At 39.5% G+C, this 16,020-nt stretch overlaps 1 protein-coding gene across 10 annotated transcripts in view; it reads left to right on the forward strand.

The window, feature by feature from the left end:
• CdGAPr (GTPase-activating protein CdGAPr) overlaps positions 1-16,020 on the forward strand; it is a 42,946-nt gene that overhangs the window by 11,884 nt on the left and 15,042 nt on the right. For 8 of the 10 annotated variants that reach the window (XM_069123477.1, XM_069123485.1, XM_069123482.1 and 5 more), the window contains exon 2: positions 555-757. The exons of 1 other annotated variant lie outside the window; for it this stretch is intronic. In XM_069123477.1, the coding sequence (XP_068979578.1) occupies positions 689-757 (69 nt within the window). In that variant the 5' untranslated portion in view covers positions 555-688. Of the gene's footprint in view, positions 1-554; positions 758-13,414; positions 13,931-16,020 lie in introns of those variants that run through there. One more of the 10 variants, XM_069123481.1, reaches the window with a different exon arrangement.

Consider the following 16,020-nt stretch of genomic DNA (forward strand, 5'->3'; position numbering starts at 1 on the left):
TTGGAATAAAATTCCAATTGGCGAGAGTGGAGTAGAAAAGAATGAAAAACATTGAACAGAATATGCAGAAGTAAAGCGATAAATCAAAGTTCATTTTGAAGTACTCTAAGTGCTATATCTAAGTACTTTAAGTGCTACAGTTTAGGCAAAAGATCGACGAAAGAGACTTTTCCCGCGTTATAATTAAAATCCTTCGTACTTCGCTCTACCGTCGCCGATACATTTTGCCAAGGAGCGTTTTCAAAAAGGACTAGAAAACTCCGACATCGTAAAATCAAAATTTTACCTTGCACCGTAAAATACATGTTTTATCCTTCGCCGTGAAATAAAAATCTTGTCTTTGACTCGAATCGTGAGTCATCGATGGTAACGTGTAACGCGTCAACATTTGGTAGAAGACGCGTGAAGCGCTCGGTGTTGTAGGTTGATCCAAGTGAAATTTACGAGCATCTGCGGCTGTTTACCGCGATAATATACACGAGTTAATATTTCGTCCGTAATAATAACCGTGTAGCTATAAAGACGTCTGAGCACTGTGGAAATTGTTTGCGCAGAAGAACGTGAAAGAGGAATAATGGTTCAATCGAGAGGAAAGTAAAATCCTGCCGTCATCCTGGCGCGTGGCAAACCAGGCCAAAGGCCTGGATCCTCATCCTCCTCGTCCTCGTCCACGGAGAGGCTGCAAAGGATGCCAGGACCGGCCCAAGAGAGGCCTCGTGCTCAAAGGCTTACCGATATCGAGCCTCAAACCGCAAAAGTGAGTAGATCGCCATATCAAAGTTTATTTCTATCACCTCTGATTCCGATAGATTAATTTCATTAGACGAGAGAGAAAAGGTTATTCGACAAAGTTCACAGATAGCAAGACGAATCGACGAAGCGCGAAATCTTTTTTTCTTTTCATTTTCTATACACCGACAGAGGTATTAGGTCGCTTATAATTTTTATTGTTAGTGTATTTTATTGTTCAGTCCCATGGCCTTGAAAATAGAACTTGATCGGCTTGGCTCGGCCAAACGGGAAATTGAAATGAAATCCTTTTCGTTGGTTCGATCTTGTCGCAACGAAAGATTTCATTTTTACGTTGGTAAAACGCGTCAGGACACCCACCTGTGATCTAACGTTAATTACTTTGCGACTGTTTAACTTTCGGTTCGATATTGCCACCCGTATTACCTTAGACGTTAGTAAACAATGGTCAATGCTCTACGGGCAGAATGAGCGATCTGTGTAATTGTGTGCATGCTTGGATGAAAATTGGCCGACGTATAATTTTCTTGCTGAAAGGATATTGCGTCGTAAAGGTGGAAGAATAGGAGCGTACTAGCTAGCGAAACTTTGTAAAGGTGTAACGAAATGATTTCCTGGACGACTGAGTCAGGCTTAGGTAATAATTGCTTGGTTTCGGTGAATCACGATAAATCGGTGTAACCAGTGTGAAAATGAAAAATACATAGTTAATAAGTAGATTGTATAAATACGCTCGATACAGCATTTCGATTTCTCGATCATCTTTTTATATTCAAACATTCAACATACGAGAGATTTTCTTTGCGTTAATTGGGCGTTTAATTTTTTACGAAATCTCGTCGATCTATCGGCTATTCTCGAAACGTCTCGTCTATCCCTCTGGACATATAAAAACTATGTCACGTTAAAATATCCATTCGTCCTTATTTATTCTCAAAGTGAAATTGAAATAAAGAAATGAAGAAAAAATCGTAGGTCGAACGCGAGAACGTAAGAAAGTATGTTACCGCTCACGCGAAAAGGCGTGGAACATCTCGCACTCGTCGCGTCGCAACGTTGTTGCAACCTTGATTTACCTTGATCTTCCTTTCATTCTCGTTTTACATCTCGATGATATCAGACTGGCTTTCTGTTAATTACTCACGCGGCCCTCGCTTGGTATAGGTCGGAAACCACACGTTGTCGCGTCCAGTTTCCCCCTACAACTTTAACGTTAATCTTCTTCCCCCCTCCCCCTTCTTTTTTTTCTCCATCTTTAAATTATTTCTTCATTCAGCTTTCTCCGATACCGTTTACTTTCTCTTTTTACGGGGAATACGATTTCTTCCAGCCACGATATACTTGCAAATCTCCCTTCAATATCATCGTCGAATGAAATAAACGTTGTAACAATATTTGTCATCGTACGCTTGTCACCTTTAAATAAGAGAAAAATTCCAACATTTTTCTTCTAATTTTATTTACCACCTGCCTCAACCTGTTTAGTATCTGCGTATAACCGAAAATAAACATCCTTATACGCGCAACAGTGACAAAACTTTCGCTCCTATCAATCAAAACTTTAATTTCTTCTTCTTCTTGTAATAGCGCCATATAGAACATAATTGCTAAAGCGACAGTTTTTCTTTCTTTCGCTTTCCTCCGAAGATTTCCTATATCCACGTCTCGCTGTAGCATTTCAGCGTTGACCGCGTCCATTATACGATAAAGAATATATTAAAAAGATATTATCCTTCTCATGCACGACAGAAGATAAGATATTATCCTTGCCGTTCACAAAGAAGGATAAGATATTATTCTTCTCTTGCCTTTTCGCTTTCACGACGCTGTCGTGCTTCTCCATAGATGCAATGAAATTCAGGAAACAGAAGCCATTTTTCGTGAAGCTTCGTGGTCCTGAAGAATATAGCGGCGAAGCAAATAAAATGTAGTTATTCAACGGGGGACAAAAGATTCGAAGGTTCCATTCCGACTACTTGTTTCTCTCGTCGCTGCAGTTACTTTACCGAGAATTTCCTTTTCGTCGACGAGGTGGTGTTGTTGCTCTTTGCGCACGCTTTTCGTGGCTCGTAAAGTCAGTTCGCGAAGAGAATGCGGAAGTTGCTTCTATTTCGCTCCGGTCTCGTTCGTCCATCTCGCTAGCGTGAGAGCAAATCGATAAGCTTCGCCGTCGTGTACGTGTAACCGGCGAGTGCGTAACAACATCCTCTCCTGGAACAGCCGTTCGTTCGACGGAAGCCTTCTATTTTCCTGGTCCGTGAGCGTTAACCCTTCGACTACTCGGTGCAAATTAAGCTGCTTCGCGAGGCAAAGAAAAAAGATAGAGAATGCATCGGGGAGATCCCTTCGGAGACTTGTCAGCGGTTATTTACACCCGAAGACACCGTGATTCCCCGACTATCTTCCGGGATCGGTTAATTTGGAATTAATTTAGAGGTTCTAACCGATGTGCCGGCTTCGATTTCTCGTTAGATCGTAGAATTAGATCAAGTAGTATTACTGTAATCAGGCAAACAGGTGATCTCTACGAATCGATGTGGCTGATCGTTTCGCTTGTTAAATCTTACGACTGTGTAAAGTGCTGTAGTTTGGATATTTTGAGATATTTTTGTGTATGCCGAATTTTCGCAGCTTCTAAGCAGGTTGGTCGAGAGACGTCAAATGTGTGCTCCTTCGGCCATCTAAAATTTATTAAAATCGTTTCCATGAGTGCTAAAGTACAATCGTCTATGGCAAATTTATGGTAAGAAATGAAGAAGTTGATGGTTGTAGATGAAGTACGTTTGCATTTCACAGGATCAGAACTTCGAAATGGATGCGCGTGTTTTGTAAAGACAAGTCGATATGTAAAAACTTATTGCTGTAATCGTTAATTAATAAGAGTAAATCGCGACAAATTAAGATGATAATATTACGATGCAAATATTTCATAAATCATGTTTTTAATTATACTATAATTTACTTCTGAAACAGGACGAAATGTATCGAGCGTATTTGGGGGCATCGTTGACTTCATCTACGTGTTTATAATTTTGTAATTACCCTTGTTGCGAATGATGTACTTTACTCGTGCGTTAGCACTTGCAGAGTGAACTTCTTTGCCAGAGCGTTGAGAAACGCTGAAAATTTGCCACTTTCTGGCCATCCGTCTTTTCTATAAATGCGTTGCAAAAGTCCGCAGTTTAATTACGACATAGGACAAGTTCGTTTAAAGCGATGGCAAAGTTTCTAGAAGAATCGAAGAAAAATCTAGAGGTATCGCGTTTTCCTACAATTAATATTTAACGATATATTAATAATAATATTTAATGACGATTAGAACAGCCAAATTCCGCAACAATTATGTACGATAAGTTCCAAATAATAATTATTAAATAGCGCGAAGCTCTTGTTTATGACGTAGCAGTAAAAGTTGGCGAAATCGAGAAGACGTGAAAATCGACTAAATTCGTCATGTCGTATCTATTTTCTGTAATTAAATTTATCGAAGGCTCGTTCGTTCTCTTAACTGCCATAAAGTGTGGAAGATCCACTCGAGACGCGTGCACGCATCATTAAATCGTTGTGAATGAAAGATAAGGCGAATCACGGAGAAAGATTATGAGTCACGGTGAAAGCGATCGGGCATTAATCAAAACGCTTCTATATGTGTATTTACGAGGGAAATTGTCAAGCGTGACGAAACGACGATGGCGTAGAAAAATTAATCTGAATTTAATTCGTTCGTGATATATTAACTCGTATCGTTCGACCTGTCAGTTGATAAATTTTTTGATAGCGCTATTATTTACAATTTATACGTACACCAATAAATACAAAATAAGACTAGACTAGATCGAACCGTATGAAATTAGATCGAAATGAGAATACGTACAAATATATACTTGTCCGCTTTCAGTTCTATAAAAAGATCTGTCATCGAGTCACACTCGCGAGAAGTTACGTAATACGATGAAAATTATATTGAAGAAAAAAAGAGAAAGAAAGGAAGAGATTGAGTGGAAATTAAAGATGTTGGAATATTCTTTTGCTTTCCCGGAGAAAGACAAACGTAGGCGAAGATGGTTTTTGTCACGAGTCTAGTTGCTAATTTATTCCGATTCTGTATATTATTTATATACGCGATAACGCAAATTTTATGTATTGCGCGCATGTGATTTTGTGCCCCTGCAAACGTAACGTCGCGATACCTTTGTACGATAACATATCGTAACGATATTCAGTGGCGTTAGACGTTGCAGTCGCCTAGGGTTTGGCTATCGATTTGCGTTGATCTGAATTTTCTCATCTAATTTATCAGATTTTACTACATGGAACCGTATCACGCGGCGAGTTGTATTCGTCTCAACAAACGCGTACCTAAAGAAAGAAGACAAAAAAAGACAGAGTTCCATTAAAAAAAATTAAATTAATCTCCATATCTTTCCCGCCACTAAACATACAAAGAATTATTTGTACCATCTAATATCCCCATATATGCGACGCAACTGTTTGCAATTTTTTGATAAGAAGAAACCGTTAACAGGCCACGCCCTGTTGTATAGCTTAAAACAAAAATTCTATTATAATTATTATAATGTAACAATTAATCCTATGGTAACTCGTACAGAAATTTAACCAATTACTGATAGATTATTTATAATAGATGAGAAAGCATGCACATATTCTCGCATCATATTGTAGAGCATATTTTCTATGGCGCAAACGAATAATTAATTTAGCAGCAAGTTACCACGTTCCCGTGACTAAGCGATGGAACGCGTTCATCTGCTCAGTACACTCACTGTTTTCTTTCGCAGATGCTCTTTTTTCCTTCGTCAACGAGCGAGCGGTTCTCTACGCCCGGCGAATGCGTATGTCGGCCGGTTTCTTGCTGGCTCCAGTGCGAGCTTCTCTGCATACTTGTTATTTCAACGGGTGGCACAGGCCGTGACTTCGTTTTAACGAAGTTGAGTTCACGCGTGTTCGCATCGAAAGTGCCAGTTTGTATTAATTAACTCCCAGCCCATTATTATGCGTGTCGATCGACGCACGCATTGCTCCGCGAGATATTCAACAAGGAATAGCCGCGTACCGCTCGTTGCGTGGACGTCGTCGAATAAGGAATACGGTATTTCGCTGAACTAGTTTCTCGTTTCAGTAAATCGTGTTACGTTTCTTCGTGCACGCCATACGGAGGATAAAGTTGTCTGTAATATTTCCTTTTCCCTCGCCTGTCTGTCATCGTTTTCTCTTTCTTTTCGAGACAATACGAAGAAAACGGGACGAAGGAAGCTGAAATACTAGAATTTAGTCGGCAAATACACTTTTTTAGATACCGCACGATCCTACTACGTATTCGATAACGAGTCAGGATAGGGATCTCGCATATTACATTCTCAGGCATACAGCGTACGGATATTTTGGTCTCTTACCGCTCGCAATTTCGTGTATGTCGCAAAAGTATTACGATATCCGCTGATCTCATACGAAACGCGGTAATTGATCGAGACTGTTGGAGGGACGATCGATCTATCGGAATTTCGCGTATTCGTGCGAGATCGCGATTTCGAATAAGCAGGAAATATTCGTGAATGTTATTTGCCACAACTAGAGGCAAATAACGAACGAATAACTTCTGAGATGTATTCAATTTTATTACGTGGTTTTTGGTTAGATCGGTTTATTACGTCGGTTATATGTATGCGGTGTCGTATAAAAATTCTAACCACTGTTAAATAAAACGATAAAAAGGCAAGCAGTGGATGATATAAACGAGATGTTATGAAAGCATTTTTACATTTCATGCTCGAACAATACGAAACCGTTATGTATGTAGACATAATAATGTTTGCTCGGAAAGTTCGTTCCGATTTCCAAGGAATTTAATAAAATAATTATTTTTGCTTAGTGCCTCTTCATCGGGGAAATTGTTTTCAAGTGTATCATGCTAGGAAACGTAATTAGATGTATCTTAAAATATCATCGTCCATTTTTAATCGAATATTTCGCTTGTTAAATGCTGCACGGAAGGTTCGTTCCGATTTTTAAAGAATTTAGTAAAATAATCAATTTTGCTTAGTACCTCACCATCGGGGAAATTGTTTTCAAGCGTATCGCGCTAAAAACGTTACTAGAAGTATCTTCAAATATCATCGTTGATTTCTAATCAAATATTATGCTTGTTAAGTGCTGCTCGGAAAGTTCGTTCCGATTTTTAACTCTTCGGTCGACATAGAGAATTATATCGGAAGGTTTTTCGCCAAAAAATATCGTATCTATATAATTCGATAAACATATATCGGATCGAAATGTAAATCGGAACGAACTTTCCGAGCGACCGTTTTTCAATCACTGGGAAAACACGCGGAAATTCGGGTTATATGCTTGTCAGAGCATACGATCCCCAGAGTGTTAAATTACGCGATCTTTTAACCGAAACCTCGTTTGAGAAATCGTTAGATCGATTAAAATTCCGAGGAGCTACATTGCTAGTAAATTTGACTACAAACTCTCTTACTCTGTTATCGTCTGAATAGAGCGAGATCATTAAGAGCGTTAATTTAAGAGGACGAAGAGCAACAAGAATCGACGATTTCTCGAACTAATCCGGTAGTAGCTGGATTGATTAATGGAACGACTGACGATCCTTTTCATCGAAACGGATCCATGGCAATAGGATTTTACAGAGGAATACCGCTATTGTTAGAGTGGCACGTGTATGTACATAGGTAGGTGCGCGTTTATTCTGTTGCTTGTTAGTTGTTAGTATCGGCGAGTAAAATATTGGCGGCATGGGTTTTCACGCTTGACAGGGTATTCCAATCATCCGCCGCAGTGATCGGAAGAGAGCAGTAGACGTAAATAATGGTGTGCGAAATTTTACGTTCGCACCAGAAATAGAACGTTTCTTGCCAACACCAGACGGATCCGGCGAACAGGAACGTGTCTCGATACGCCGAGAAAAGAATATTCCTCGATGAGGAAAAGATCGAGTCATTGGGAATATCATTTTATTCGTCATATTCCAAATATAATTGATTTTACTTCGAAAAATTTGTTTCTTTTCTCGACCGTTCGAAGAATCTTTGCTGTACCGTCGCGTGTATTCGTAATCTTAAAACACGTTGCCTCGTAACGTAGATTCCCGTTTTCACGTATATTACGCGTATACCGCGTGGTCCGATAAATATTGTATTAAAAAAAGTGAAAATTAACAATTGAATATCTCCGTTGTTCTTGAAGGTACGAGGAAGCTTTATCAACGAAAGTTGTTCGGCACAGGGAAGACTGTAACAGTAGGCAGTGATAATATTTTTGCAGCTGGAGGAATTTTCGACGTTCCAAGGTTGTCTCCACTTTTTTTTTTAAACGGGATTGTATATATTTTTCATGCATTAGTTGACGCACGTTGGACGTTCTCTCTGTAAAAAAAAAATATTAACCCGCGTATGTGGAAATATTATTAGTTTAGGTGATATTTTAACTTTAGTTTGTCTAATTTAACGTATGAAGGACGAAGATAACATGAGCAGAATAATACCGTTTTGTGTTTTTCCTTGTTCTTTGTACGTTAAATTCGATGAATTAAAGTTAAAATATTTCCTAAATTAATGGTTTTTCGAGATACATAGATTGATACTTGATATTTCATAGAGAATGTCAAGCATCGACTAACGCATAAAATATATACAAATATAATGCAAATATACGACGCAAAATTATTAGAAAATATTATTTCTGCCATATTGTAGCCTCCTCTGTATTAAACAACTTTCGTTAACAAATCTTTTTCGTATCTCTGAAAACAATGGCTATATTCAAACGCTTGGTTTTATTGGCTCATTCTGTATTACAAGAAATATAAAAATAGGATGAGTACGTAACGTATGATCCAACGTATTTCGAGTCTTTTTGTTAAATTAAGAAAAAAGTCAGTTTACGAGAAGTAACGTTCGATTAAAAATTTCATGGCGAAATTCCAAGACTGTGTACAACGTCAGAGAGAAAAATGTTAAATACCTGTGACACAGATAACATGTTCTCGACTACTTACGAGTGTTGAAATACTTTCGCCAGCCCGTGTATATGCGTGCATATTCTTAGATTTTTGTAGATCATAAAGCATAAATCAAGATTCCCTTCCCATCGAGATTAAAACCGGAAAAAACTTCAAGGTTCCATGGAAACTGAGCTGAAGCGAGACGAAGATTGCCAAGAGCGAGGGGTATTCGGTACAGGCAAACAGAAACTTCGCGCAAAGGCTAATAAAGCTCGGGCTAGTTTGTTGGACGAGTGGAAACTTGCATCGCTTCTGTGGGATTCTTGATCGTTGCGTCTGAGAATGTGGATAACGCGTATCGCTATCGATCGTACGTGCGTTTATGTAACGAGATTAAGAAAATAATAAATAGCGGAGTTGATTAGTTTAGCCCGAGATAGGCTCACTTACTCGCAACCAGATATCTTACAACTTTTATGTACGTTCGAAACTCCAATAACGTGACCCCGTTAAACTGCAGATTTTTACGCGTCTGTTTAAAAAATTGTGAGATACAACGATAAACGCGCGTAACACGCAAAAAGTATATAAGATATTCAAAGCGGAGTACTCTTTTATAATACGCGGTATGAGGATGAAACAGATGTCCGCTTCACTTTCCTTGGTTGTTTGTAAAAATATAAATTTGCAAATTCGTATCATATATTTTCGTGTCATGTATTTAGGAGCGTTCGGATACGCGCCAGTGAACCTATCGTATCTGCTCGTAATATTAAAAATAGCGACACGTTTACTCCATTCTATAAGTCGATCGTAAACGTAGCTCTCGTTACAAAAGCCATTTGTACTCGGATTTAAATGTTACGTATTTCCTTATGCATTTATTCGTAGGGATCGCTTAACGCGCTATAAAACGGAAGAGGTTGAAAGACGTTGCGCGACTCTCTTTACCGGAGTCGGAATGCAGACAATAGGGATGGCCTTTGAGTTCCTAGAGTCAAAGAAAGGCTATTCCTTGGTCGCGATTATTGATTCGAAAGTATGCTGGCGACGAAGAAAAAGGGGGAAAAAATGAGGGAGGGGAAAGCGAGAAGCATCGTCATATAGTTTTTCCGAGACGTCGTTCTAACGAAGATGGGCGCGGTTCGAGCCGCGTTTCTACGCAGCTTTCGCAGATTGAATCCCAGCACTTAGGCTCTGACTCATTCTACGGCCTGCTTGGATAGGGTTTCTTGCGGAATTCCGGAACACCACCCTGCTGTCGCGACGAAATTACACGTGCCGCTCTTCTCTCTGCATTTTCGTTTCTCCTGCGGTATATCTTTTCGTTATTGTGATCCGAGATGTTGCATAGATTATTTGAATAATAAAAATAAAAAAAGAAAAAGAGAAAAAAAGTCACAATTTAAGTGTTACCATCTAAGTATGCGAGTCAATGCCATCGTGGTACAGATTGTGGGTGTATTTCGCATTCAGGCCAACTTAAACTGTCGTAATCAATGCTCATTATCATCGATTAGTATATTGCGCATAAGCAGATATCAAAGAAAAAAAAAAGATGTAGTAACTTCTTTCGTATAAAATCTATCTATGATGAAGGAGTAACTTATTTATCCCATTTATCATACCACGAAGAAAGATTAAGGGAACGATCTAATCAAATAATTTAAGTTAATTAAATAGTTGAAATAATTTAAACGACGCTTTGGGTCAAATTGTACGACCGTACCTACCGACAATAAAACGTTTTCGATTTTACGGTATTGTATTAGAGACGAAGGTCCAAACTGTGCGCCGATTTCCTTATAAATAATAGAAGAGCTTCGCTACACGCAATGAGATTAGACGTAGCGGGGATTGGTAGGTTAAAACGATTCAGTGACCCGGACGATTCTTTACACAGTGTCCTTAGCTGTCTTTATATCTTCGCTGCGGCTAAATTATTCGTTGCATCGTCGCAAGAGAAAACGTTCGACTTTTTTTCCTCTACATCGAACATCGAACACCCCGTTCCTTTTTCTCCGCTGTTTACTGTAAGGAATTGACGATAGGTCGGTATATTTATTATGTTTACTTTTTATTTTTTTTTTTTTTTATTATGCTCACTGTTGAACGTAGATGGAGAGGATAACGAAGCGTAAAGATATGTAAAAAGGGCAGTAGAGTGGGAAAAAGAATTCGGTTCGATCCTCTCCGGTCGTTTCTCCTTTTTAGGCAGATATCGTATCGAAGTTACAATTTTCCTATCCCAAAGCCCCGTTGGCTTCGCCCCAGTTTCATCCTCAAGGTTGTCATTATTATTGCTCGATCGGATGTGTTACTTCGAACGACCCACTTTTTCCTCAAAACTATTATTTCCATTGGGCTTTATTGTACGAACGTATCAAAAAAGCCGAAGGCGGTTGCCTTTTAGCATTAACGATATACGACGTATAGATCGTCCCTCCTTTTTCGCTCCAGGAAGTTCTTTCGCAGTCGATTCCACTGACGTCTCAATGATACGAGGATATGATTGATTTTTTGACGCCCAGACCGATCAACTTTTATTCTTCGTTAATTTCTTAATTTCATCACGTAAGTATACGATTAATATTCAGTTCTGATGATCTTTTGACATTGATACTATGGCCCGACACTGACGCCATGCATGTTAACCGCTAGCGCGTAATATACATATTTATTTATTTCTTTAATTACTTATCATTCCGTTTTGCTTTTCACTTTCTAAATATTCGAATTTCTCTCAAACCTTCACTCTGTTCAAACGCTATTTAGCGATTGAATCTCGAAAAAACGCTGAAACGCGTGTTTATTTATATTTAACGAGTAGTTCGAATGCTCTTCTTCGTCTTCGTAAGGGTTGAATTTCGAAAAAGGCTGAAACACATGTTTCTTAATTTTCAACGGCAATTTATACGCCGAATTTCACGCGTTCAAATTCAGCAACTCGTGACGTATGGATATCCTTGAATAATAAATGCTACCCCATTTTTATCCTTTTAGGGTATCTCTCAAAATCCTTTCTTACATCCTGTCTGTGTCATAAAAGAAGTGTACCGTCCAAATTTCACGTTTCCAGATACAGCGGTTTGGGCTGGGCGTTGATGAGTGAATCGGTCACTTGCGCATTTTGTGCTTGTGCATAAATACGGATATATTTATTATGTATATATATATATGTTATATCTATTTTCAGATTATAAATATAACAAAAATTATGTTACGCAAGAGTTACGCTGGAAATTAGATCGATCGTTAAAGCACCGAAGGAAATTTCATTAAATATAAGATTTCGATAAAAATTAGAGTAGCGAATGAGGTATGAAGGAGGAAACGTACTTTCTTCGGTACCGATGAATAATTGAGTTCCATTAAGCTTGAATTACTGGGATGAGTGCGATGGTCGCAAACTAGGTAAGATGTACGCCGATTTATGCTTGATCAAGTTGCTTTCGGATAGAGTCGTGGCACGTACGTAGCTACAGGGAAGAAAGATAACGTCGTTCGCACAAACTACCGGTGTTTTTCGTGGCAAATGAATACCGATGGTAACGCGCGAATGATCACGTGATGAAAGTAATCGGCTATTCCAGTCGCCTAACGTTGCGTGAAGAAAATAGAAAGTTCCCCTGGAGGATGCGTTTCAAGAAACATATTACGCTATTTGAAAACCACTTTATTACGATATCAGAAAGTTATCACCTGTCTGATCGAGTTATTCCCTTAATTTTCGCTCTGTCAAATTCGACGCAATCGTCAATTTCGCTGCTTCTTTCTAGTATCGAGCGGCAATTGTAACGGTGAAAAGTTTCCTAACGAAACAGATGTACATGTACATTTTATAAACTATACGAGTCAACCGATTGACCGAACATCCTATTCGGCCTACGATTTAGTAAAATTGTGAAAAAGGAGATTATACAACGCGTAATTTATAACCCGTTAACTCTCTACATTTCTCAACAATTGGATATTATTCTTGCGCTTCTCGCAACGAGAATACTCGCCACGCTAAATATCTCGTTGCTTCTATGTAGCAGCTTCCAAAATCTTTCGTACAACGCGCATAAGATGTTCGTAAATGATCTCTACGAGTATACCAATATCGAGTTACTGCAACGTGTACGTTTAACGAATCCGCACTATCGCACCAGCGTAGCCTGACTCGACCGTCTCTCCCTCGCTAAATACACCACAACAATTGTTCGAAAATGCCCAATTCCCTATCCCATCACCGTACACTAGTTTGCCCAGGAACACCAATAATCCTCCGTACGTATCTCCATTCGGAATCGTAAATCATGCGCGGCGGCAACTACGTCGTCTCGCGCGAAGAAGGGGCATGAGAGAAGATGAGAGAGGAGAGTTGCGCGATCGCAGGGTCGCGCACGGCTCCTCGGGATCCTTGGTGTCCCTGTGTGCGATGCGGAGGCTGGCTGGTGACTCCGTGACCCAGTTTCCCCCGTCCCCTCGACGTCGACCAAGCACTTGGGATTCGTACGCGAGCATGGAATCGAGGCAGCTGAAGTCGCGGTGGCTAAAACCCTCGTCGCGTTCCTCCGCGGTCGCGTTCGACCGCTTACCACGACGTCATCGTCGACGATCGCGTCGTCCTTCGGCCGTGCCACCGCCGCCACCAGCCGAGCCGCCAATCGTTCCCACCTCCGCGTCGACTCGCCGCTCTGTTCGACGAACACACAACGAGAGAGACGCCGCTGTGCCGTCCGACAGGCCTCGTCCCGACGTCTCGTCGAACGTTCACGTTCGTGCTGGCTCGCGACGCTATGCGTCGCGTCTTCCTCGCCAGCTGTGCCAGCTGTTCCAGCCGTCTCGAGGTAGTTTTTCCGTCTCGTCGACCAAATCGTCTCTCGTTCCACGTCCACCGACCTCTCTCTCTCGTCGGCTTCTCGACAGGCGATCGAGACGGTTATCCATTCTAAAGTTATCTATTCCGAAGACGGTTTCCTATTGCAAACAAAGGTCATCTGTTTTCGAGGAGTTTATTGACACAAAGAGGATTTTCTATGGAGGTTGTTTAAAACACGTGCTGAATTTTTCACGAGATGAAGGAGCGTGAAATATAAGCAACACTGTGCCGATTATTTCCATGGATAGTAGACCTATAGATGGTCGACAAGATTTCCGATGTGTTTGAGGATCTCGTATCGGTTTATCGAAATTTTCTTGGGCAGCGTTCAGGTAGTGTCTCTAATTTTCCATGGTTTCTTATACCGCTTTCTTTAGTTCGTATTTCTTTGTTTCCTTTGTTATATCGTGGTTGAGATTCTCTGTACCTTGTATATTGACGAAGTATGTAAACCTTTCCATCGCACGATACACCTGAGAATATTATCCTGTGATTTCCACTACGAAGTTTATCTAACATTTTGGTTAACCGATCTTTTCGCTTGGTTTTATCGTTCAACGACGAATTTACGTTCCAATAATCGATCTTTCCATTTGGTTTGACTCCGTTGTTTGTCCTTGTAACGACTCGAATTAATTTGCTTGATCGTGTCAATATTAGCCGAGATCCTGTGGTTTTCAGGGACGAGTTTGTTTGTTTGTTTGCTTTTTCTTTCTTTTTTAACGATCCATCTTTCCGTTCGGTTTCATCATTCCAGAACGAGTTTATCTTACAATAATTGATTTTTCGGTCTGCGATCTGATTATTATCGTTATTATGGTAATGATTGAAATATATGATTATTTTGTTTACTCGTATATAATAAAATATTGCTTTTGTACAGGCACGTTTAATGGACTCGTCCTGTGCGGCTGTCCTTGTTACGTTTCTGCCCCATTTGGGTTGTCCTGATTCATAGATAATCGAATCACGACGCTCTCTGCTCTAACTTTCTTTACCCGTTCCCCGCATGGCCTAATAATTTCTCTGATAGCGTTTCCCTCGAAGAACGTCAAACGGCCTTGCCTTCTCGTTTTTATAGCCACTAATCAACCTTGAATTTCATCGGACAACTTGTTCATCTTTCATCTTTTGCTTCCAGCCTGTTGAGAATGTTGTTCATCCAAGACTTTATTACATGGTTCGATAGTATGTATAAAATAGACTCTGCATCTAATAATGTATCTTTGATTTTACATAAGCTTTACATAATCTGCTCTCTAATCAACCTTCTATCCACTCGACCAACTTTTTTCCATATTCCACTTTTGTTTCCACTCTGTTGATTCTTCTAATCGTTAATCCAGAATTTTGATTTTAATTGGCAATCTCGTATCGAACAATCTGATCCATTTTCGATCGGATTTCTATTTGATCGAAGAATATTTCCCCTTTAGATATACATTTTCTTTTTCTAGCCTGTCGATGACGTTATCGATCCGAGACTTTGTTTTTTTCACCTACGAAAGTAGATTACGTATCTGACAATGTGTCATCTTGGATTTAGGTAATAATTTTATGTAATCCGATCTGATCGACATGGCGACTGACCAAAGACCTTCTCTACTTTCAGTTCCAGCTTACTGCGAATTATATTAATCGAACGCTTTGTTACGTGATACGAAAGCAGATTTTTCTTATCAGATGTATCTTTAGTTCTAAATAATGATTATTTGTACGTGCAATCTATCCGATCGATTTATCTGAATTTCGTTGCCTTCCAATTCTGTCACTCTTTAATCCTATAGATTTTTTTACCCTGTATAGAGATCTCTAACAGATAAGATTTATGCTTCGGTTCGCATGGCTTCTAGCGATTGTTTCCATGGACGTTTCCAAATAAATTTTCCCGCGATCCTGCGCTCCAGAGAAATTGGTGACCTCGTACAATTTAACCGCGCATCGATCCCATCCCTACCCTAACCAGTCGTCCCTCCTTTTGCCAAACTATTTTCAAATTTCGCATTTCAGTTTCTTGAAAATCCTCCGTCGATGTCTTCTCTTTTGGTCGGCGAAGATAATATCGTTAACAGCTTCCTGCATTGATCCTTCTTAGGGTGAATGTTTATTAGACGTTGGATATTTTCTTCGATCCTCTTTTTGTCCTCTTTTACAAATCATCCATATACCGTAGAATGTAAAATTCGAATAAAGACAAAAGAACGTGGGTTAAAGAAAAGAAAACTGCAAGATCGAAATTGCAACATTAAATTTATTAAATGAAACCCTAGTTACTTAATTAAAATAATTTTACTAATTGTTAGCAAAATTTGATAAGATACCAATAGTAAATTCCATAGATTGCAAGCCATTTGTAATAATAATTATCTTACTCGATGTAATTGCAACTAACACAACAGAATGGTAGAATTATAAAAAAGAA

The sequence above is a fragment of the Bombus flavifrons genome, chromosome 11 (genome assembly GCF_040668555.2).
Source record: "Bombus flavifrons isolate JBK064 chromosome 11, iyBomFlav1_principal, whole genome shotgun sequence".
In the NCBI taxonomy this organism is placed as follows: Eukaryota; Metazoa; Arthropoda; class Insecta; order Hymenoptera; family Apidae; genus Bombus; species Bombus flavifrons.